General features: G+C 40.0%; 1 protein-coding gene across 1 annotated transcript in view; it reads right to left on the bottom strand.

Annotated features, from left to right (window-relative positions):
* The window catches only part of ERC2 (ELKS/RAB6-interacting/CAST family member 2), a 1,005,625-nt gene that overhangs the window by 426,226 nt on the left and 553,373 nt on the right, over positions 1 to 26,026 (bottom strand). Inside the window, exon 13 of the mRNA XM_033210156.1 lies at positions 25,552 to 25,687. Coding sequence (XP_033066047.1) covers positions 25,552 to 25,687 — 136 coding nt within the window. The remainder of the gene's footprint in view (positions 1 to 25,551; positions 25,688 to 26,026) is intronic.

Here is a 26,026-nt window from a genome sequence, read left to right on the forward strand (position 1 = left end):
AGGGAGCAGGGAGTAGAATTTAGAGTTAGAACTAAAAGCCAAGAACTAAGGCATTCTCCCAGTGGGAGCCTGAAAGATGGATCAGCAGAGTAGGGGAGTCACTCCTCAATTTCTAGCCATCCAGAAGCTGGATGCTTTAAAATATAGGATTCAGATCTATTCAAAATGAACCCTGTGTGGATATGCTCTTGGATTCCATGTGTGAGCTTGATCTGACTCGCACTACCTTGCTAAGGACAGTACAGAGAATTATATCCTCACATCTCTCTGGAGACTGGTGCAAAGTAGGTTCAAAGCTTAAACAAGGTTATTTAATCTGTTGCTACTTCCCACAAACTGCTCAAACACAATTATATACAGCAGGGTAAGCGTGGAGCAGGTTGAGCCAGGAGAAAGAAAGAGCAGGGTATGTTTGTAAAGAGAATGGATCTATCCAGTGTTACCAGATCCTAAAGCTGGAGGCAGATTCTGGTGCAAAATGGGGATGAGAATTAAGCCAGGGTAAGACAATGGAGGGCCTTGAATGTCCCAATAAATACCTCAGAGTTTGCCTTGCATTCAATGGTAGGGTTATTGAAAATCTTAGGTAGGACAGTGATGAGAAAGTATAGAGAGTAACTCAAAACAGACTCAGGGCTTGAGGCAGGGGGACTGGTCAGGAAGCCACTGCATAATCTAAGCAAGAGAAGATGAAGATCAGAACAAAGTCAGGGTATGAAAGGGATGAGGAGGATGTTGCAGATTCAAGAAATATTTAGGGGCTAAAATCAGCAGGACCCAGTGAGCAATTAGATGTGAGAACAGGGGTATGTCAGAGACAGAAAGGAACTAAGGGTGGCTCAGATTTCTGGCCTGGACAACTGGGCAGATGCCTGGGCCATGTCCCTGTGAAGCCAGACCAAGCCATACCCCAATATGATCTTCCAAATTACAGAGAGAACTATGCACCCAGCAAACAGGAAATCTGGAAACAGTTCCAAGAAGAAAAGATTTAAAGACAAAACCAAGTTTGGAAATATGCTAGTAACAAGTACTGGAAATCATAATTACGGACGCATAAATAAAAGGCCAGCAGAGACAAACGACTATATGATGCTACTATTAAAGCTAGCTTTACTGTACACGGTAGTATTTCTACTGTGTTTCAATGTTTTCCTGTAAAATACACAAAGCTATAAAATGTATATCACATGTGTGTCTGTTTGCTTTACAACCAGGCCATGCCTCAGATGAACAGCTTGTGTCCTGTAGTATTTCATTAGACACAGCACCTTTAAACAATAGAGGGAATTTTAGTAAGTACATATTTCAAATGACCCACCCAGAAAAGAGATTTGAGTGGGTGGGCACCCATTTACTATTTAGGTTTACAAATTATTGCTATTTCTACAACTTTTAAAATATTTTCAAGTTGTCTTAAATAGTGTATACATCATTAAATAGATGTCAAATGATTATGGGAAAATGACATGGAATTGTTGAAGATTTGAAGCACTACCAGTCATGGGTAACTAAATTCAAAAAGACATGGAAGATAGAAAAAGACAAAAAAGAACAGCAAAACTTCCAGAGGCTTGGAAAAATCTGTTCCCATGGAGTAAATTCAAGGTCTACATTCAAACCAAGACCTAGCATGCTGGCTTCTACATTCCACCTGCTGCCCTAACAGAGCTTGTTTTTTTTTTTTTTAAACAAACAAACAAACAAACAAACAAAAAAACTAAAAGAGCAAAAGTCCTACACCTTGAAGGACACACAAAGATTTTATATCATTTATCAAGGATTGAAATAAATAATATTCAGAAACAGGCTCCTGGTCTTTCAGTTTCGCCCTGTGAAATGTACCTATGTTCCATGGACTGTAGAACAGTTGAACACAAGTAAGATCCGGGTTTGAATCTTGGGTCTGTCACTAGCAAACTGCATTCCGTCGAATAAAGCATCCTCCTTTATCACCTTTTGTCTCTATATCTGAAAAATTAGGAGGGTGAACTCAAGCATCATGGCCCCTTCCTGCCAGGTCGTCCAGCCAGGCAGGCCCTGGAGAGTCCTCCACAGCACTCCACAAGTTTTTCATTAATTTCCTATTTCAGGTCTCCATGGCTAGAAGACAAGTCTATGAAGATGGGAGTCATGTAATCTTGTTGACTTCAGAATACCCAATGCCCAATACAGTCCCTGGCACTCAGGAAGGGCTCAATAAATATTTTTCAAGTAACTGCCTTCAAGGAACATCCACAGGCTTTTTTTATTCATTTGTTTTTATGTAGTTAGTTACTAGCAACCCCAGAAATAAAATTCAGATCCCTGATACTGCCCTGAGAGTGGAGGGCAAATTAGTTCCAAGTTGGACCCCTGTCCTTTCCATTTTTGCTATCAGATCATTTGGGGACTTGCCTCATTAGAAGCTTTCCCAGTAACTGGTTGCTCGCCCATCTGAAGGTCCACATTCCTAAACTGTTCCCCAGAGCTTCCTCTTTCTTCCAAAAGGAAACATAAACCCCATTTAGGTTTGTCTTAGATTTTACATTAACAACCATAAAGAGGCTGATCATGAAATGGCACATACTAGGAAAGTTGAAAAGGTAAGCAGAATCTCAGGGTAACTTCTCAAAATTAAGCCTTGTCCCACTCAATTCTTCTCCTTCCCTAAAAATCCCTAGGGAATGATCCACCTCACAAAGTTGCACCATCCTTTTGTTTTTTGCTTTTTATGGGAGGGGGTGTTTGTACTTTTTACATTTTTATTTTCAATTTTTGTGGGTACATAGATGTATATATTTATGGGGTATATGAGATATTTTGATATAGGCTCACAATGTGCAATCATCACATCAGGGTTAATGAGGTATCTATCACCTCAAGCATTTATCCTTTCTTTGTATTACAAATAATTCTATTCTATTCTTTTAGTTATTTTAAAACATACAATAAATTATTGTTGACTCTAGTCACCCTGTCGTGTTATCAAATACTAGATCTTATTCATTCTATCTATTTTTTTGTAACCATTAACCATCTCCACTCCCTGACCCCAACCCCAGTACCCTTCCCAGCCTCTGGTAACCATCCTTCTACTCTCTATCTCCATGAGTTTTACTGTTTTAATTTTTTTTAGCTCCCACAAATAAGTAAGAACATGAGAGGTTTGTCTTTCTGTGCCTGGCTTATTTCACATCACATAATAACCTCCAGTTCCATCCATGTTGTTGCAAATGACAGGATCTCATTCTGTGTTATGGCTGAATGGTACTCCATTGTGTATATGTACCATATTTTCTTTATCCACTCATCTGTTGATAGACACTTAGGTTCCTTCCAAATCCTGGCTATTGTGAATAGTACTGCAGTAAAAAGGTAGTGCAGATATCTCTTTGATATACGGATTTCCTTTCTTTTGGGTACATACCTAGCAGTAAGATTGCTGCATTGTATGGTAGTTCCATTTTTAGTTTTTTAAGTAACCTCCAAACTGTTCTCCATAGTAGTTGTACTAATTTACATTCCTACCAACAGTGCATGAGTGTTCCCTTTTCTCCACATCCTTGCCAGCATTTGTTATTGCCTGTCTTTTGGATAAAAGCCTTTTTTAACCAGGATAAGATGATATCTCCTTGTAGTTTCGATTTACCTTTCTCTGATGATCGATAATGTTGAGTACTTTTTTCATGTACCTGTTTACCATTTGTATGTCTTCTTTTGAGAAATGTCTATTCAGATCTTTTGCCCATTTTTTAATTGAATTATTCAATTATTTTTCTTATAGAGTTGTTAGAGCTCCTTATATATTCTGGTTATTAATCCCTTTTCAAATGGATAGTTTGCAAATATTTTCTCCCATTCTGTAGGCTGTTTCTTCACTTTGTTGATTGTTTCCCTTGCTGTGTAGAAGCTTTTTAACTTGATGTAATTCCACTTGTTCACTTTTATTTAGGTGCATGTGCTTGTGGGGTATTACTCAAGAAATCTTTGCCCAGTCCAATGTCCTGGAGAGTTTCCCCAGTGTTTTCTTTTAGCAGATTCATAGTTTGAGAACTTAGATTTAAGTCTTTTCTACATTTTGATTTGATTTTTGTATATGGCAGAGAGAGGGGGCTAGTTTCATTCTTCTGCATATGGACATCCAGTTTTTCCAGCATCATTTATTGAAGAGACTGTCCTTTCCCCAGTGTATTGTTGGGGAAAGGCACCCCAAAGGTGTTGGCACCTTTGTTAAAAACGAGTTCACTGTAGATGTCTGGATTTATTTCCAGGTTCTCTCTTCTGTTCTATTGGTCTATGTATCTCTTTTTATGTCAGAATCATACTGTTTTGGTTACTATCCACCATTGCTTTGTTCCTGACATGGGGAGTGAACCTCTCTGGTGGGGAGTACTCCCTATCTCCTTGACCAGGGTCCCTCTTCCTCAACTGGTAGAGAGAAGCTCCCAGTTCGAACTTTCTTTCAATTTTTCTGTCTACAGTTTGCTGGGCCCCCTCCCCTAAGCCACAGGGCTTGGGAAAATGGCTGAGACTCCTTCAGAGGACGAGCTCCAGAACAGTGTAAACACAGAGCTCCCCCTAAAATTTCCTGCTCAGCATTGCCATCCTGCTGTCCACTGTCTCTGAGTCTCCAAAAGAGACTCCCTCACATGGCAGAAGTAAGGGGCTCTGAGCCAGCCACACCCCTCATAGGTACTGCCCTGCCCTCCTCAATTTCTCCAAGCAGCTTCCTCTTACCTGCTAGCCCTAGCTGAGTTCAAGTTTTGCATATTTTTTTCATTTACTTTTGATCTTCCTTGCATGCCCCCTTTTATTTCATTCCTGTTCCTCCAATGGGAAAAAACTGAAGCTTGCTTTCAAATAAGGAAAGAAAAAAGTGGACAAAGCTAAGTTATAATATATATAGGGACAGGCAAATGGATAATAAAAATTACAAAGGAAAGTGACATAATTTGTATTTGTGTCCCCACCCAAATCACATGTCTCACTGTAATCCCCAGTATTGAAGGAGGGGCCTGGTGGCAGGTGACTAGATCATGGGGGCGGACTTCCCCCTTGCTGTTCTTGTGATAATGAGTTCTCAGGAAACCTGCTTGTTTCAAAGTGTATAACACCGTCCCCTTCGCTCTCTTCCTCCTGCTGCAGCCATGTAAGAAGACATGCCTGCTTTCCCTTCCCCTTCCGCCATGATTGAAGATTTCTTGAGGCCTCCCCAGCCATACTTCCTGTACAGCCTGTGGAACCGTGAGGCAATTAAGCTTCTTTTCTTTATAAATTACCCAGTCTTGGCTGGACACAGTGGCTCATGCCTGTAATCCAGCACTTTGGAAGGCCGAGGCAGGTGGATCATTTGAGGTCAGGAGTTCGAGACCAGCCTGGCCAACGTGGTGAAACTCAATCTCTACAAAAAATATAAAAAGTAGCCAGGTGTGGTGGTGGGTATCTGTAATCTCAGCCACTTGGGAGGCTGAGGCAGGAGAATTGCTTGACCCTGGGAGGCAGAGGCTGCAGTGAGCTGAGAATGTACCATTGCACTCCAGCCTGGGCAACAGAGTGAGACTCCGTCTCAAAAACATAAATAAATAAATAACCCAGGCTCAGATAGTTCTTTATAGCAATGCAAGAACAGACTAATACAGAAAGTAAGGCAGAGATTACCACAAAAGTCAGGAGAGTGGTTATTCTTGAAATCAAAACAGCATGGTACTGGTACCAAAACAGATATATAGACCAATGGAACAGAACAGAGGCCTCAGAAATAACACCACACATCTACAACCATCTGATCTTTGACAAACCTGACAAAAACAAGCAATGGGGAAAGGATTCCCTATTTAATAAATGGTGCTGGGAAACCGGGCTAGCCATATGCAGAAAATTGAAACTGGACCCCTTCCTTACACCTTATACAAAAATTAGCTCAAGATGGATTAACGACTTAAACTTAACACCTAAAACCATAAAAACCCTAGAAGAAAATCTGGGCAATACCATTCAGGACATAGGCATGGGCAAAGGCTTCACGACTAAAACACCAAAAGCAATGGCAACAGAAGCCAAAATTGCCAAATGGGATCTAATTAAACTAAAGAGCTTCTGCACAGCAAAAGAAACTATCATCAGAGTGAACAGGCAACCTACAAAATACGAGAAAATTTTTGCAATCTATCCATCTGACAAACGGCTAATATCCAGAATCTATAAAGAACTCAAACAAATTTACAAGAAAAAAACAAACAACCCTATCAAAACGTGGGTGAAGGATATGAACAGACACTTCTCAAAAGAAGACATTTATGTGGCCAAAAAACATTAAAAAATGCTTATCATCACTGGTCATTAGAGAAATGCAAATCAAACCACAATGAGATACCATCTCACGCCAGTTAGAATGGTGATCATTAAAAAGTCAGGAAACAACAGATGCTGGAGAGGATGTGGAGAAATAAGAACACTTTTACACTGTTGGTGGGAGTATCAATTAGTTCAACCATTGTGGAAGACAGTGTGGTGATTCCTCAAGGATCAAGAACCAGAAATACCATTTGACCCAGCAATCCCATTACTGGGTATATATCCAAAGGATTATAAATCATTCTACTATAAAGACACATGCACACGTATGTTTATTCCAGCACTGTTCACAGCAGCAAAGACTTGAAACCAACCCAAATGCCCATCAATGATAGACTGGATAAAGAAAACATGGCGCATATACACTACAGAATACTATGCAGCCATAAAAAAGGATGAGTTCATGTCCTTTGCAGGGACATGGATGAAGCTGGAAACCAACATTCTCAGCAAACTAACACAGGAACAGAAAACCAAACACCACACGTTCTCATTCATAAGTGGGAACTGAACAATGAGAACACACAGACATAGGGAGGGGACCATCACACACTGAGTCCTGTTGGGATGTGAGGAGCTAGGAGAAGGAGAGCATTAGGAAAAATGCCTAATGTAGATGATGGGTTGATGGGCGCAGCAACCAGCATGGCACATGTATACCTATGTAACAAACCTGCACGTTCTGCACATGTATCCCAGAACTTAAAGTATAATTAAAAAAAAAAAAAGAATGGAGGAAGTGGGCTGGTTTGAGCAAGATCTCTTGGAGTGTTTCTGGGGTAACTAAAAAGTTCAAAGTCCTTACATGAGTGTTGGTTCAAAAATGTTCATCTTATAAAAATCATTTACTGTGCGTGTGTTTAAGCTGTTTGCATTTGCATTGTATTTAAAAATTTTACTTCTTTTTTCAACTCTCATCATCTTAGACTCTATAACTTAACTATGGAATAACGACCAACTGGATTCGTGTAGAATTTGTTCTGTAAATAGAGAAACTAACAAGTCTCTTCCCATGTTTTCATAAGTTCTCATTGCTGCAATAACTATTTCATATCCAACTTCCATTTGCTTGTCTCTACTCATGAATCAAAGCAGATCTGCTTGAAGACAGACAGCATGTCTAAGCAAAGCTTGGCCAGAGAAAACCTTCCATGATGGACAACCTAGGGTCTAAAAGGCCTGCGTAGTCACTAAAAGTATAATGCCTCCTTCCTTTGATGTCTGTTAAAGTATTTTTAAGAATTACTATGTACAGAGAAGAACTTTAAAGCAGATGAAGGCAATAATGATGTTATTATTATGACATCTATTGCTATGGCATGACTGGGCTAAGTATTTAATGCACTTCATCAAATTTAATCTTTATAACAACCCTAAGAGATGGATATCATGTTTTCTTAGTAATTCTGCCCGGTTCATACTGTTATTCCTCCAACAGGCTATGCTCGTTCTCACCTCTGGACCTTTGTACATGCTGTTTCCTTTACCCGAAATGCACTGCCCCCAACTATTTGCATGGCTGGCTTCTGCTCTGCCTTCAGATCTTAGCTTGGATACTGCACACTTCTCAATTCACAATCATCCTTCTTTTCCTTTCTGGTACCCCTTAAAATATATTCCCAATATATTTACCACTCATAAAAGCAAGTGTCCAATGGGATTATTTATTCCTTGACACAACTACAGTAAAATCTTCCAAAAGTAACAGATAACCCTGATGACTGAGTCATCCTGGAATTTTTTTTCAGCTAGAATGAGGCAAACTATCTTGAGATACATATCTTTTAACAAGGAGCCATGAAAAAAAGGAAGCAATTTATACAGGTTTGGCCAGGACAAATGGTCTTGTTAATTACTTTAGAGAATAAAGAAAGCACTGGGTGTGGTAGCTCACGCTTGTAATCCTAGCACTTTGGGAGGCCGAGACGGGCGGATCACGAGGTCAGGAGATCGAGACCATCCTGGCTAACACGGTGAAACCCCGTCTCTACTAAAAAAATACAAAATTAGCCAGGCGAGATGGCGGGCGCCTGTAGTCCCAGCTACTCGGGAGGCTGAGGCGAGAGAATGGCGTAAACCCGGGAGGCGGAGCTTGCAGTGAGCTGAGATCTGGCCACTGCACTCCAGCCTGGGCGACAGAGCGAGACTCCGTCTCAAAAAAAAAAAAAAAATACAAAAATTAGCCAGGTGTGGTGGTGAGTGCCTGTAATCCCACCTACTCGGGAGGCTGAGGCAGGAGAATAGCTCAAACCCGGGAGGTGGAGGCTGTAGTGAGTAGAGATCGCGCCACTGCACTCCAGCCTGGGTGACAGGGCAAGACTTTGTCTCAAAATAAAGGGAGACAGAATAAAGAAAGTAACCGTGCCCAATCTCAAATGCCAACCTTCAGGCTGAGAAGTGAGAAAGCCTACCCTCCGTGCAAAAATGAAACCAAAGAGAAGAATCTTAAATTCTCATTGAAACAGCTGTACATGGAGTCTGGTTAGTCAAGTTTTAATTGCAAAATTTAAGCAACAATAAAGATAGCAAACACAATTCTTCAGCTATGAGAAGAAAGAATAACGATAGCTGTATGCACTTAAACCAACAGGGAAGTATACAGTGTTTCTGAAATTTATTTCATAGCTAAAATTTTTGTTTAGCTTGGTTTTGTGGCTGACTTTGCAGCCTATATGTGCAGGGCTTTATAAATACTCTTCAGGGATCCTGCCTCCCCATAGCATCAATCAAATTAACCAAGTAGCCGTCAAAGTCCGTTTGGAGAGCCCTATGTGGCCCAAACCAACTGCAGGCAAACCGCGTGGCCACAGGAGCCGTGCCATTTCCTCCTCAGTCACCTCACTCCTGTGGCCTCTGGCCTGGAGACGGTGTCCAGCCTCTCAATTTACGGGAACCCCTCGCCCACCTCCAGTGCACGGGTATGCAAGGCCATATTTATCTCAACCTACGCATAGTTCACTTTACCCAACCAGGTGAAGCCAGACACCAAGTGAGCACAAAGAAGAAAGGGCTTTCTGTCTCAAGTATCTGTCTGTGTGAAGTCAGTGGCCACTTTGGTGCCTATGTGTCAAATTCTTCGGGTGTTTAATTTAGAGGTGGAAAATACAGCCATCTAACTCTAGCAAGCAAAATTAAGGAGGCCATGATGTTTCATGGCAAGAAAATAAAACCACTTGAAAATGGATATACATATGTGTGTGTGTGTGTGTATGTGTATATATATATAAATGCATATATGCCATATGTACATGTGCACTCAATGAGGGTATGGCTTGCTGCCAAACATTAAGAAAAGTTTTAAAAATTTATGATGCTGGGAAAAAGTATACAAAGACATAAATCTCGCATTTTTCTCCCAATCAGTGCTTAACTATCTGAACAGGCATGCAAATCTTCAATACAGTTTAACCCTAGGAATTTCAAGTTTAACAGAAAACCTGAAATTAGCAATGACCTCCACAAAACATATCAGAATATGACTGAATATTTGGTCAATGCTAAGTGTAGTAATGATAATGATGACAAAAGTAATTGTGACTGTCATTTCCAGAGTACACTCCCATGCACAAAGAACTATGATAATGACTTTGCATCAAGAGGTCATTGATTCATACAAACTGGTGAGGTAGCTAGTCTTCTTATCCCCGTTTTAAAGATAAGAAAACTGAGGCACAGCAAGAGTAAGCAATCTGAAAATCACACAGCTGTGAAGTGGTAGAAAAAGGAAAGGATTCCAGGCGTATGTAATTCTAGATTGAAGAACGAAAAGAGATGGCCACTGATATGCAGCCTCCCTGCTGAAATGAGGAACTGGAAAGAAATGAAATCCAGATATAGACAAATAAATAAAATTGGGAAGAACTCAGGAAATTTCTGGATAATTTAGGCCTCCAAGGAATCAACATCACCCACAATGTCTACATAATTTTGGCAATATGAAGTTTTTGTGTGATTACAAATGACTTTGAATTTTTTGCAGTATAGAAGGAGCCATTTGAAAAATTCAAAATCCAATCAGTGTATTATTTATATGATGCTTAAAAATTAGCTTGCTTCATTTCAAATAAAAAAAAATCATGCAGTCTGGGGAAAAAAAAGATAAGGTTACAAAACATGCCAGACTGTTTCCATCTCTGTGCACACCATCCTCATTCTAAGCAGTGACCTTGGAGGCTATGACCTACTCCAAAGATGTAGCCTTTACTCCATGACATTTTGGGAAACAGCTTTGGAACCATCTTCAGAGTTAGGCACAGCACCCTGCCAGAAGCATAACTTTATAGCCACATGTTTTCTAGAACCAAGTCTGGAGAATAAAGCTGCTGATCAAAATAGGAAATGCTGGCTTTAGGTAAGAACATGTTGTGATTACAAAAGAGTAAGATCTCTTGCATGGCTTTCGAGGTGGCCAGAGGAGTTCCAGAAAGCTTTTGAGTAATAGTTGCCATGCTGGGAAGTGAATACGAGTTCCACAGGGTGATAGCTGAGAAGGAAAACATTCATTTGTAATGTGAGTGCCAAAAACTAGACTCTTGAAGATGGTGGCTGTGATGTAGTCCTAGTGCTTACACAGGTTTAGTGTTCCCTGCATGGAGCCCAGCACACAGCAGGTGACCACGGCGCATTTGCTGAATAGCTCAATTACTCCATGCATCTGTCAATTAGACAATGAACAAACTCTTGGCTAGTGAGAAAATCCCTTGCTCACATAACTGCTATTGGTCAAGACCTAAACACTCAGAAAAAGTATGGCTTCGCTTAAGGAACCAAAATATGAAGAAAAAGTTGCTCTGAGAACCAGATGGCTCATTTTGCCATCTTTCTGAACATTTTTCCAGTCAGCAGGCCATGTGCCCTAGATGTGTGCATACAGGCTGCCTGCCACACAAGGCCATTGCTCTGAGGGCAGGGTGGAAATTAGGTTTCCTCTGGCCCCTTTGTTACACTGCCCTCCCTGCTCTCCAGACAGCCATTCCAAGCAGCTTCTAATGAGAAAGGTGCCCTCTGCAGCTTCACGGAGAAATGAAAAACAGCTAGGGTAGATCAACAATAACACACATCTTCAAACGCCAACAAGAAGGCCTCTTGCAGGAATCTCTGTTCAAACAAACTTCACGACAAAATCTAGATGGTGCATTGTTTATTCATGGTTGGCCTATCTGATTATTCAGTTATTCATGTATCCCACTTTTATGAATAATTAATAATTACTATCTTATTACCTATCAGACACTGAAAAGACACAGGTCCTCACTTTGAAGGAGGTCTCCATTGAGTCTCAGGCAGAACACACACTCCTGCTCTCTGCCGAGTCCCCAGCACAGGCTGATGGGCGTTGGCACTCTTCTCTTCCCTCACAGACACAGCCTCAGCCCTTCTCTCCTGCATGCTGAGAAGCCACTACCAATCCTCAGAGCTGCTATGGAAGCTTATTTGCAACTCTGCTCACTTATAATAATTCATTTATTCAGTTAGTCAAAAAGTATTTACTGAATGTCTACCATGGGCCAACTCTGCTTTGGACACGTTAGTCCTACATTCTAGGAGGAGGGACGATGGACAAAGTGCCTGTGTGCTCATGGGAAAGACAGATAAACAAGTCTACAAATAACTGTATGTTATTATTTTAGGCTGTGATATAAATGATGAAGAAAGATAAAGACAGAAACATAAAGAAAGACAAGAACTATTAATTAGAGCATTCAGAGAAAGCCTCTCTGAGAAAATGACATGGGAGCAGAAACCTACATGAAATGAGTAACTCACACACATGCCTGAAGAAAGAACCTTCTAGCCAAAGGACCAGCTTGTTCCAAGGGCAGGGAGGGTTTGGAGACTGGAGTGCTGAAGCAGTCAGTGAGGGAAATGATGGGAGGACAACAGGGGGTCCCAAAGAGAGCCAGGGCACAGGGCGCTATAGGCTATGGTAAGTAAGGTCTTTACAGAGCCCTCACCAATGTAAATGCTGAACAATAACATGACATCATCAGCATCCTAGCAACATCATCATGGCATCAACCTGCATTTACTCTGTGCCAGATGCTGTTTTCTAAATGACCACACAACACTAGGAGGCAAGTATGGCCATCATCTGAAACTTAACAACCTTGTTGCACAACACACAGCTAGTAAGTGACAGCATCAGGAGTCAATGCAGAAGTCAACGATCTTAACCCATGTGGTAAAAACATCCCTTAGAAAAGCAACCACAGGCCAGGCGCAGTGGCTCACGCCTGTAATTCCAGCATTTTGGGAGGCCAAGGCGGGTAGATCACTTTTTGTCAAGAGGTTGAGACCAGCCTGGCCAACATGGTGAAACTGTCTCTACTAAAAATACAAAAATGAGCCAGTTAGTAGATGAGCCAGGCTCAGGCCTCTAATCCCAGCTACTTGGGAGTCTGAGACAGGAGAATCACTTAAACCCAGAAGGCGGAGGTTGCAGTGAGCCAAGATCGCACTATTGCACTTTAGCCTGGGTGACAGAGTGAGACTTTGTCTCAAAAACAAAACAAAACAAAAAAAGCAATTACAGTCCGGCCTGGTAAAAAGATAAAAAAATATTCACACCTAGTCAAAACCTGTAAAACAAGCTAATGATCTGTGAGTAGATGGCTCTGGCTTTGTGCAAGACTCCAGCTAGTGGGTCACAAATTAGTTCCTAAGGTACGGGGGTCAGACCTCTCAGAGGGGAAGATAAGGTGCAGGGAAGGCTGCACCAGATGATGGAAAAGCACCTCCAGGGAGTCAGTGTTAGGCAGAGGAGGCTTGTGAAGAGTTCATGTGACACTGTTCCATGAAACACAAGAGGAAAAAAGAGCACATGTTGTGTAATAAGTGAGTTTGAATGTAACTAAATTGATAATATAAATATCATAAGTAGATACCTTGACTATTTTATCTATATCTCTGTAAGTTTCTATATTGAAACTTGAAAATTTCTCTTTGAGAAATAGTAGATGAGTTTGTATTCAGGGTGGCTTACGTTTGGGTACATGAGATTATATTTACTGACTCATAAATGACGGAAAGAAGTGGTCATCAGAACCGGGGATAGAGGCCCAGCCCTTAGCCTAGAAACACATGCAGGGAGCCCCAGCAATGCTGTAGGAGCTGACTTGGGTGGAAAAACTCAAGCTGTCTTTACTTAGAAGGTTCATCTTTTAAATTTGTAGTGCTGCTTAGTCCAATCTACCAAAAAGCCCTATGCCCACATTTCCCAGCACATCTTATGATTATGTCTTCATGGTTCTCTCTGTCCATTAGACAGGGCATAAGAGAGAAGAACCTAGCCTCGAAAAGCCAAGAGGTTTGTTCAGAGCCTCCTAACATGATGGATGTGGAATGAATGAATAGATCAAAACGTTCTTTTCAGAAGCATTTAAAATATAGAGCTATGTCCTTATTTTTATACGGGAAATAATAAGCTTTGAGAATTAAAAGTATTACAGAAAAGAATGTCCTCGCCCAACTGCCATCTATCTCCCAGACTTCATATCTAACTATGATCTCATTCTAACTACTACCCTGGTCTCAACCACTGGACTCTAACGTACATGTGGTCCTATGAAGTGAAACTGTATTCTGGTGAACCAAGCAACAGTCAAGAATGACCTTCATCCCTCATTTCAACTAGGAGGAAAATAACCTTGCAAGATGAGTAAAAGGTAAAGCCATCATTAAGTCAGGTTAAGAGAGGTGCGGTTCATTCAGAAATCACGGGCCCATTTCTGAACAGACCCGGGCATCTAGGAGACATACACTCAAGGTCATATTGTTTAACTGTTAACATTTTTAAATGTGCGGTTTTCTAATTTCTTATAAGGATCCTTTCACAGCCAAAAAAGTACAACCAAAATAAAAACAAGTCTGCTAGTAATGACACAGGGACGCTCTGTGCTTCATTTTCAAGCCATATAATTGACTTTGACAGCATAACATGAGCCCAGAGCACTATATTCCGTACTGCCTTAGCAGAAAAAAGAGGTAAAATTGCATCCAAGTGACAATTAACAATGGATACTTAAAAAATTCAATTTTATATTTTAAACCTGGAAAAATGTCTACATCTTCCCCCAAAACATTCAATTTTTTTAAAAAAATTATCAAATTTGGATTTGGAGTATGGCATAATGTGAGCTTGTAATTAGAAATCAATGTGGATTCCAGGATCAAGAAATAATAGATGAAAATATTACTGTACCTTTCATAAACATTTTTCAGTTTGCTTTATATCAGCTTTCTTAATGAGGTACAATTCTTTAAAAGTACATCAGAATTAGAATTGTCTTGGCCAGTCATTATAACAGAGCTGTTTTTCAACAAAGTGGCAGGGGCAATCCAGGTGAATTCTGCTTCAGCAAAGACAATATTATGCTTAATAAAGTATTACTGCAGAATTTGTCCAAACTCAAACTCTAATCGAAGAAGTAATTTCATATGTCTGTTATCATCAGCAAGAATTGCCTAAATCAGCATTTGCCCAAGTTCCGTAAATGCTAATACTTTGCATTGTTAATAAATGCTCGAGTGGGAAAGAAAAGGGCTCCTTTTGTCAAGTGATTTAGAGAAATTTTAGATTGAAGAATATCAAACATTTCTTTTGACTGCAGGACTTCTCAGTCTTTAACATGTTAATATGCACAGTACTCTTAAAGTAAAAGAGTATATATTATTTTCCAGAGGCATTTGACAAATGAAACCCCTTTTCCTTGTAGTATTCCATAGAACCATCACTGATAAACATGTTTTGTGAAATGTGAATCTAGACAATATCAACCCTCTTTTAGTCAAATTAGTCTCTATTCTATTTTCCCACAGCTCACTATGACCTGAACAATTAGGAGAAAAATAGCCCCTGCTGACATAGTGGCTTATTAAAACAATAATCTACTTCACAAACAATTACATTTTAAAGCCACATAGTTCCTTCCCTTGAGAAATGTCTGTAAGCCAGGTGGCTCAATTCTGAGAAGTTCCTGCACTGTGTATCTTGTGTCCTGACTGTCAGAGTTCTAATCTGTCTTACACCAAAAAAGTAACAACTGGTGGATGTATTATTATAACTGATTGCTCTAAAGAAAACAAAATGTGTTGGTGCACACTACGAATGTCTCAAAATGGCAGACCCTGCACTCCAGATAGAAAACAGAGAGAGTTCTTAGAATGACTTACATTTAAAGCCAGGTATTCTATATTACCAGGATGGTGCCAAGAAGACTGACTTCCCTAGATTCCCAACAGAAGGACATCCCTGCTCCTGACCTGCATGTTCTATTTTTGGCAGTAGCCTCTCCAGTTGGCCCATGAGCCTCCCCCTTGGAAGGTACCTTTAAATCACCACATATATGCACCCTTCAATTAGTCCCCAGACGCCAGGATTTCAGAGTTGAAAGGGCCTTACTTCAATACAAGCCTCTCTTTTGTAGATGAAAAAACTGAGGCTTAGAGGAAAAAAAAAATCACTTGAGTCTAAACTAAAAACCAGATCCCCTCACTTCCTGCTTGATACAGTCATCTCTCACCCGCTCAAGCTCAGAGACCCACGGATGACCTGAGGTCCAAAAGGCCTTCCAGAAGCTTCTGTTCTGGCTCACGAGAGCCAAGGCTCCAGCGGCAGCCACAACTTCGTTGTTACCTCTTTCAAATGCTCTTCTGTCTCAGAGCACACAGCAGCCCAGTAATGCATGTTCTGGTTGACTTTCAGAAGCTACTGCAAATCAAATGCTGGGGGAAGGATATCTTTCGTCAAAAGAAAAGATCTTGAGATATTCAAATGTAAGAAATTTTGTCTTACTTGTTACAGCTCAGTAGGTTGTACAGTGCCTAGCACACAAAAAGTCCTCAAAACACATCATTGGGAATGCTTGATGAACTGAAGGCAGAGTCTTATACACCTTTAAGAAGCATTTAAGTCTAACTCACTACTTAAAAGAAAGCTTAATCCCTTTCCATAAAATCCATGCAAAGCCCCATTACCCAAGTTTATGCCACCTACTTTTTCTATCTGTTTTTGGAGGGTCCTGACCAGCATCTTCACTGTTGATACAGTTACTGTGCCCAATAAAAGTCAAGCAAAGAAACAGCCCCACTCAGGAGAGAGAAAGGTGTCCAGTTTATGACTGAGACCTGAGAAACAGCATCGGCTCTTTCTCTTGTTTAATATCACCAAGTTTCAATCTTCTTTTCTGTAAAATGGTTTCAAAGATAGTAACATCTTCATTAGTTTGTTGGGACAATTAAACAATTCATTGTGTGTACACAGCAACTTGGCCAACTATGATTGCTTTTTAATGGCTGCTTATATTGAAAAGAATTATGAAGCTGGGTGGGTAAGACTTGTCTTGGGATCAGTTGCATGTATCTGCCATGGGTGTCAATGAAGAGCGTGCAACAGACACATCAGGTGTTTGCTGTAGATGTAGATGCACTGCCCTGATACCCCTTAGGACTAAGACACTGTCTCCAAGTGCCAGGGATGTGCTTTCCCTGAGAGCTGCTTTGTCTAAGATTACACCCTTCTCCTGGCATTGCCCACCTCCATTGACTCAATTAGGGTCAACAGCCCTCCAAATGACTATCCCAGCTACAGAGCAACTGACAGGGACTGCTAAGGCCTTTGCTGCAACTACATTACAGTTTGGCTTTTCCCTGTGCCTAACCCTGCTTCCCTCCCTTTCTGAGAGTACTCTCAATAAACTTCTTGCATGTTCATCTCAGAGTCTCAATTTCCCAGGGAACACAACTGAAGACATTATCCTTGGCCTAACTCATTGTTCAATAAAAAGCAGCTATCATTCTTTTGGTTGAATTTTCTAAAATATTCACACTTGTTTTCCATCACAAGAGACTTCCTGACTCTTTTTATGGGTGACATCCTTTTATGGATGGAGAAAAGTGGCAAAGATATAAATAACTTAAACTAATTTTTGTTTATCATCTAAAGAGTCCTAAACTCTGAAGTCTGTTCTCACAGTAATTATCTCCACCACCGATTTACTACTTCTTTAGTTACCCTAGTTTTAAAGACATAAGAGAGGCACAGGAAATGATAGAATATCCTGTTATAAAACATACATAAAGCTTAGTTTATTCACAATAACTAAGTAATTTTATGTAATTTTAGATGCTCAATCTAATACCCAATGCTGAGGAGAATAAGCCTTAGGTATAGGCTTGAAGATTTTAACCATTCAAATCCTACCAAAGGTAGTCTTACCTTATGGAACCAGTGGGCTGCACAAATGGCACTGGGCAAGGATGCAGAAGGCCTGGTATCTGGTCTCCCCTCCGCCAATAACTCCCTCTAGGATCATGGGCAGGTCATTTCCCTTTGCTGGGCCCTACTTCCTTCATCAGCAAAACAAGGAACTTATACTAAATGAAGTCTAAGGTCCTTTCTAGTAAGAAAAACTTATGATTGTTTAAACCTTGTAGGGCTTTTTCCAGGCAACATAAATAAGACGTAGAAGGAAAGTGTAATAGCAGAGAAGAAATTAAAAGTGTCATAAATTCAAGTTACCAACTTCCCAAATGTGTATTACAGGAGAGATGATTAAGTGAATAGGAACAGATTTAATAGTTGTATTTTCCTTTTGCAAGATTTCCATCTAAATCATTGCCTGTGTCATTGATTGTCATTTCCTTAATCTGGAGTGTTTGAATATATAGCTTGGCAATGCTTTGGACAAGCCATAAGTCAAAGTTAACATTTTAAGAAGCTAACCATGCCCAGATCTCTGCCTTGGGCAGCGATGTGCTGAAATACCAGCATCTATTTGAGATATTGGAAAGAGGTTATTGATGTCAGCGTGTCATGCACTGTGATTTGCAGGTGCCCCCCTGACTAACCTCTGGTAGCGATAACTCAAGGTAAACCTGAAGTAATTATCCTGGCCAGGGAGAGCTGGTTTAACTAGATTGGCCCTTTTGATGCATGTTGAACACGATTGCACCCTAGGGATTACACAAGTCCTGTGTGTGAGTTATTACATAAATTCTACCTTGGAAAAAGTAAGAAGGTGTGCTGTCAGAATTGTTTTCTTCTCCCAGTCCCCTTGCTTTCAATGTATGGGTTCTTCAGTAATGCCTTCACCGTATTTACTTTGAAAATGATACTGCACGTGCTATGGAGTAAAATGGAATAGAAGAAGATATAGATGCTCCCAAGCACACACCTCAGAGGTCTCGCTTCCCAGTGGTTTTTGAAGCATGATTCTGGTTCAGAATCTTTTGCCTGAGGAAGCATTTTTTTTTTTTTTCAGTGTACAAAAGCTGAGGCTTAGTCCAATCTTCACAGAAAGAACTCTCAAACTTTTGGTACCTCCTTAAGGCTTTATCTTCAATGAGACTCACAACTGCAGACCAGTCACGGAACAATTGTCTTGACTCTCAGTTTCCTCATCTATAAAATAAAGATAGATAAACTGGCCCTACCAATCCTCAAGGCCAGAAAAAGGATCCAGCATGAAGATCACCCCCATGAAAGCAATTTAGAAAGCACACAGGGCTCTGGCTTCGATGGGCTGTTGTTTTGTTATTGACTAAACGAATCATCAGCAGTGGTTTTAATGAACATACAAAAATGGGGTCTCCAGTTTATAGTTCAAGCTTCACCTCAAAATAAGCCCACAGATCAGAGTCAGGGATAAACAGAGGCAAGACAGACTCTACAAACCTAGCCCTTCTCTCTCCTTAGAACTGAACATGGCATTTCTTTTAGGAAAGGATCCACGTCTGCTTCTAGTTTTCACTGGAGCTCACAAAAGGATGAACACTTATTGATTTTCCCTTATTGATTTCTATTTCAGGGACCAAGAGGCACAAAATAGGATAACATCTAAAAAATAGTGTGAGCTTCCTTAGAAAGCCCCCTCAAAATAAGAGATTACTGTACCATTCAAGCAAGATTTCTTTTTCCAAATCCCCCACCCCAAGGTTTGTCATTTCAAACTCTACCCCCATAACAACAATGATTACATCTGAGAAATATGTTGCATTTCATTCAGCAGGATCTTCAGCCTTCAGCAAACAAACATTCACTTTGCCAAGGACTGCTAAAGAGCCACTAATGGGGTGAAACCTGAAAACCCTTTGGAAAAGAATAATGAACTCCACTCTGTCTTCAGGAGGTAATTTAGTAGGTAGATTAGGCAACACTTGATTAAGGGTAAACCTCTCTTTTCCATAGAAATATATTGTGTTTGTACAGAAGGGCTATATGAAGTGGAGGATTAGGTCAGAAATCCACAGGAAAAAGCAGGAGACGTTTCTCAGAAGAAATATGCAAGTTACTGCACATTTGGAAAAACAAGTCATACTTTATTGGGAGGAAAGAAGAAAAACTCCACATATAACAGTTTTATTTACCTGATTGCACTTGGCTTCTTGGAACATTTCTAACAAATAGTTACTTCCCAAATACATTGCACCGGATGTCTTGTCACCCGTGACAGTCTATGAGTTACTACAAAGAGTAATGACTTTAACTCAAGGCTACCTGAAACTGATTGTCAAATAAGATTTTCTGAGACTGCCTACATGGGCCTGCTACAACAAAAGTCGTTTTTTTGGCTCGTGGGGGATTATAGTGTGAAAGAAAAACAAATGTCAAAATAAATCCCCAAGGAAAGAAAGCACTCCTGTGCCGACCCTCAGTCCTACTCGTCAACATTCCTTGTCCTCTGCAGACTAGCAAATACTTGAGTATTTCTCTTCGTCTGAAACCATGAACAGAGTCTGAAAAAATTAGATGAGGGTCAGTTCACATTTCAACAATGTGATAGGATTTATCCATAACTTAATGGAACTTCCCAATCTCTACCCATCAAGGTAGAAAACTGTAAAACAAACAAATAAAACACTTCACAGTGTTTAAAACAAATCATGATGTTAAGTTCTAATGAAAATTTAAACAAATGTGGATTCTATTTTAAACCTGGGTTAGGATGACCTTTCTCATCTTTTCCATATGTTGAAAATGATGGCTGAAATGGAGCCTCCCTAAATCACTCTACACCGTGCCTACCAAACAGTCATGGAAAACTAGGAACTAAATAAACTCATTTTGACAATGATGAATCTCTTAACTCTGCTGGTCAGGTTTCTTCTAATGGCAGTACTTAGGTAAGTGTACCATAACACATGAACATAGATCACAGTTAAAGTAACAATTTTAAGCTCAGGGAATTGAAAAAGAAATGAATTTAACTTAGTGACTTGGAGAGATGAACATATAGATATGAAGTTTAAAAAATTGCTGCTTAAGATATACACATCCTTCTGCAAAGAAACAACTTAGCAAAACTTGGGAACTCCATAATGAACTATATGTTTTGCTGAAAGCTATGCATTTTTGAGGTTTATGTTGTTTGTTACACTTCCTCTGTTAGCTGATTCCAACTCTAATTGGAGGAGGAAAGTAAAGGAAGTCCCCTTCGAAAAAAGATATTGGCTGTACAGGGTTGCACAAATTAAAAAATAAAATTGTCTTTGTAGCTTTTTTTTTTTTTTTTTTTTTTTTTAGAATTCTATTAAAAGGACAAGAATAAATGAGAACATTCATTTGCTTTTTAAAGTGATCACACTTGGGTTTAACCACGGGCAGAGAAGAAACTTTACGGTTCCCTGGGAACCTATAATTTGGAAACGGAAGCACACAAGAACAGACTTTAGTTTTCAGGCAATAAATTGAAGAGAATTCTGCAGACATATACAGAAAAGGAGCATAAAACATTGGCTTGTGCATTTTTTAGAAAGTTAGTTTATTAACTCGATAAGCTACACATGGAAAAATGCAGCCAAAATCTACAAGGATATCCACTGGGGTTTCAAATTGGCATATTTACTCAGTGAGAAATAGGTAGAGCTTTAAAAAAAAAAAAAAAAAAAAAAAAAAAGCATCCCATTCTGGAAATGACGATTTAGTGTGAATCTCCAGAAAGACACCTTGTTGAAAAACCTCCATGTGGGCTCTGATGGGACACACAGAAGCCCAAAGCCCCAAGGTCAGACATAAATATCATGCCCTATAATCTGTGTTCTGGGAAAAGCTCTGCAGAATTATACAAGAAAATCACGATCTTTCACATCCACCTTTCACACACAATTCAACATTAACTTGAAGAATGTTTTAATTTTCCTCCTTATTGCCCAAAATGTTTTTTTAATGCTTTATTGGGAATTTCCATTTACTGGTGTGTGTTCTATATCTGTATTACTCATCAGTGTAAAATAGTTGCAAAGAATTTGTTGGTTGATACTCCCAATGGTCACTGTCTTCTATGATTAAAAGCTCATTATCAGTCTCTCTGGGAGAAAACTCTAGTAACTGAAGTCCACACATGTCAGGTACTGTGCTAGGTTCTTTCACAAACCTCATTTTATTTAACCCACCCAGGGAGGTAAAGATTGCAATCCCCATTTACAGATGAAAAAAGTAAAGGTCAGAGAGATTCTCTGCCATACTCAAGGCCTTAAGCTAATAATAATAAGGGCCAGTATTTGAACACTGGCCAGTTCAACTCCATGGTTCTGCATCCTTCCCTTCCTGTTCTCCTTGTCAATGCTCCAAAAAATGATTTGAGAAGCTAAATCAAGAACATTCCCTATTCCTGTAGATTGTGGACGATTTCCTTTAAAAAACAATAATTTAAGTATCTTCAAACAAAATGAGGACTCAGGACAAATACTAAACTGCCACCTTTTTCCAATGAGTCAAGTTCGGCTAACTAGGGTGTATTCTTAGTCACTTCATTTACACTATGTAGACCCACAGGGATCAGAGTGCCAAGTCACGCAGCAGAGGCCACAAGCCAGTGGGCAACTCATGTGCACGTGTGCTTCACAGGATCCCAGAGTGTTTAAAAATTCAACTAACTTCCTAAAATCCACAGATTTCACATACAAATTCCCATTTTATGGATTATCTTGGACAATTGGAGGTCCCACCACCCTAGGCCCACCTTTACAGCAGTGTTCAACCAGAGCATAGTAGCCACTACTCCCTTAGATGAGTAAGGCTTCTTGAGTTCTCTACAGCTCCCCACCACCCTCAAGTATATCCACACACTAAGGCCACCCACAGCTGAACTTTTTCATTATGCATATGCTATTTTTCTTATAATAGAGAAATACTTCTCCAGGGCTTGTCTCTTTTGATAAACTGAATGATTGGCCTCAATTCTTCACCTCTCCTCGTATCTACTCCCATACATTTTTGTCTTTGTGAGCAGAGTGTACTTTTCCAATCTGTGGCTTGGCTATGTGCTTTGCTTTGGGCCAATGCAAAGGGTGAAAATCACAATATCAGTTCAAGACTAGGCCTTATGAGACCTAGCATGTTTTGCTTATTCTCTTGTGCCTCAGCAACTGTCACTAGAAGAGTTTTCCCTGGGTTGCTCACACCTCTTCGGCCTCAGAATGAACACGTGTAACAGAGCTGCCCCAGACACCACCACAGATGTGCAGTGAATAGAAGAAGTGCCCAGTCAAACCCATCCTAGAGCAGCTGGGCCAGTTAGTCAACCTGCAAATTTGTAAGAATAAACTATTGGTACTATAAAGCCACTGGGTTTTGGGGTGATTTGTTGCACAGCACAGCATTATTATGGCACTTGCTAACTGACACATCTCTACCAAAAATAAACCATAAAAAACAGGCAGAAAGAACCAGACAACATTATTTTTCCTACACACAAGCCTGTTTCTTATGTTAAAAGCCTAGACCCTGAAAGCATTTGAGTTTGCAATTTCTGTCGGAAAACTATACTATACACTTATGAAATAAAGAAGACTGGATTTGTAAAATGTTTCATACTGTGCTATATATCTAGGTTTGACTGAGGTGACACAGATTTTGTCTATGCCTTTTGTGTTCTGGTTTGAACAATAAAAAGCATAATCACTCTATCTTCATTCAACTTTGTTACCAACTTTCATACCAACTAGTTGAATCTCTTGGTGCTCTTCTTTGAAGCCTGATCCACTAGCTATTATTGTTGTAGGCAATACCCTACATTATATTTTTCTGGATATAATACCTATTGGGTTGGTTGAAATCATGAAGCCAGTGTACCCAGTTGTTACCAAATGCTTGTGTAGAATAAATCAAAATTAACAGGTGCCAGTGCCACAACCACCAACCAGCCAGGCTAAATCCCGATTGACTGACACTTAAAGGCTTAACAGGCTAACTTGTAAACGGGAAATGCTCAAAACAACAGCAATATTAAAAAAGTCAAGTGCCTCCAGAAAGTTTTGTTTTCGGAAGGCAGTAATTACTGCATCTGAGCACATCTGCTTAACAATCCAGGGAAGTGGGAGGTTTACTCTCTATTAACCTTAACCAGAGACATTTTCATCAAAAGTAATCGTGATTACTTTTTACTGCATTTCAAATGCTATCCTTTATTTGGGGTGGTCAGGAATGCAACTAAGCAATTCCAGACCATGCTATCTTTTATGAATAGGGCTATGAGGTAGTTATCAAGGCCCGTTATGAAAATATTGCTCTACAAAAGTTCATGGGCCAAAACAAGACATTAATTTCCTTAACTAGATGTGTCCTTAGAAAAGAAGAAATTACTATATATAGAAAAGATAAAAACTTTGATGCTCATTGCATATCAGATTAGAACTGTAGAAATACCTCTGCATATAGTAGATAAATCGTTTTTAATGTTTCATTTACCTTTTCCTTGTTATAACAACCATTAGTCATGAATGCTTATTTTGGGCATAGTCAATTCTAAATTATTTATATGCTTTGACTCTTTAACTCTCACAACTACTCTGAAGCAGATGCAATTATTATTCTTCTTTTACAGAATACACCATAGCAAGGTGAGCCCTAACGTCAGGTCCTCTTTAAAGTTCTGGGCCCACCTGGCCGGGTGCGGTGGCTCAAGCCTGTAATCCCAGCACTTTGGGAGGCCGAGGTAGGTGGATCACGAGGTCAGGAGATTGAGACCATAATGGCTAACATGGTGAAACCCCGTCTCTACTAAAAATAGAAAAAAAATTAGCCGGGCCTCGTGGCAGGTGCCTGTAGTCCCAGCTACTCGGGAGTCTGAGGCAGGAGAATGGCGTGAACCCAGGAGGTGGAGCTTGCAGTGAGCCAAGATCACGCCACTGCTCTCCAGCCTGGGTGACAGAGGGAGACTCTATCTCAAAAAAAAAAAAAAAGTTCTGGGCCCACCTACTATTGTCTCACTACTCAGTGAACACTCCAAATCAAGCATCAATGTAAAGGGCCTTCAGTGACACCAGAAGGCATGTCTAGGGCACAGAGAAAAAAAAAAACCACTAATATTGACTAACAAGTCCCCATGTGCCATGCCCTATGCAAGGTATTTCCTTGTATTTCCTACTCTGGAATAATTATTGATTTTTCTTTTGGCCAATTAAAAAGAGGAACTATGAGTACATATTGAAATTACCTAACTTCTCCTGTCTCCAAGGAGGAAACCTAATATATGACTGGAGAAAGACACTAATTAATAACCAAACTTTAACATGAACTCCAGCCAACTTGAACTGCTCTGTTTAAAGGCACCCTGGAATAAATAAAGAAACTTCAAAGCAAATGCCCTGTTTTAACTTGAATGTTTTATTGAGTACATGGGGAGCACTCCTTGGCCAAAAATAAGGGTGGTTAATGAGGAAAAATTGGTGTTTCCAGTGAGTTGGTTTGTTTCTAAGATAGAACTGTCCATTGAAAGATAACTATATTCACGGAGAAGACAGAATAATGATCTGTGCCTGAGCCTCACAGTCTTGAACAAAACAAAACTGGTTTTGTAAACTGTCTGGGATCAGCTGAATGCATCCTCACCCAAATACCTTCTGTGATAATACACACACATTTGCCTTCTTCTATTACCAAAATAATTTAAATATAAATTGAAAACGAAGACATTTCTATGTTTTAAGTTTCTTGGCCAACTATATAAATGCAGCCCTTACCTTTTAAGGTGAGTTACAGGAACCAAAAGACTCTGCATTGTATTTCTAGGCTCTACCATAATTGGCTTTTCATGGCCACCATTCTGAAAATGATGACCCTCCCTGGGAAAGACCTACTAGGTTCCTTGTTAGTGCTAGACCCAGGCAAAGGGAAAGTCCACCATTTCTGTGAATATTTTCCAGCAGCAATGGTGACATTTCTGAGAGAGTCCATCTCTAGTTATTTAGGGATTAAGAAGAGAAGCCCGTGCTTACCTGCAAATGCTGTGAGTTGTCAGCCATGCTATCTTCTCGCCTGCGGACTTCTTCTAGTAGCTGAGCATTTTTCTTCTTTTCCAACTGTTGATTGTGCTTGAGGTTGGCCACCTTCTTATTCTGATCTTTCATATGCCTGGGAAAAGTCAGCACAGCTTGGTTAAATTCTACCACTGGAAGATCATATGTTATCACAAATAGACTCAGGAAGTACTAAGCATAGGCTATCTGGATATGGGCTTGGGAAAAAGATGATACTTCCAAATAATCCATTAATTCAACTACAAATATGTATTGAGCATCCACTTAATACCAGGTCCCAGGAAAGCACTGGGGCTGCAGTGGCAAATGGGGCAGGTATAATCTTCACCCTCATGGAGCTTAGAGGCCATTGGGCAAGATGGACAAGTATCAAGGAAACACAACTTAGGTTTCTTAACGTTGAAGGAAACAAGCAGCATGCTGTGAGAGACAG

The sequence above is a fragment of the Trachypithecus francoisi genome, unplaced genomic scaffold, assembly GCF_009764315.1.
Source record: "Trachypithecus francoisi isolate TF-2019V2 unplaced genomic scaffold, Tfra_2.0 Lachesis_group0, whole genome shotgun sequence".
Taxonomy (NCBI): domain Eukaryota; kingdom Metazoa; phylum Chordata; class Mammalia; order Primates; family Cercopithecidae; genus Trachypithecus; species Trachypithecus francoisi.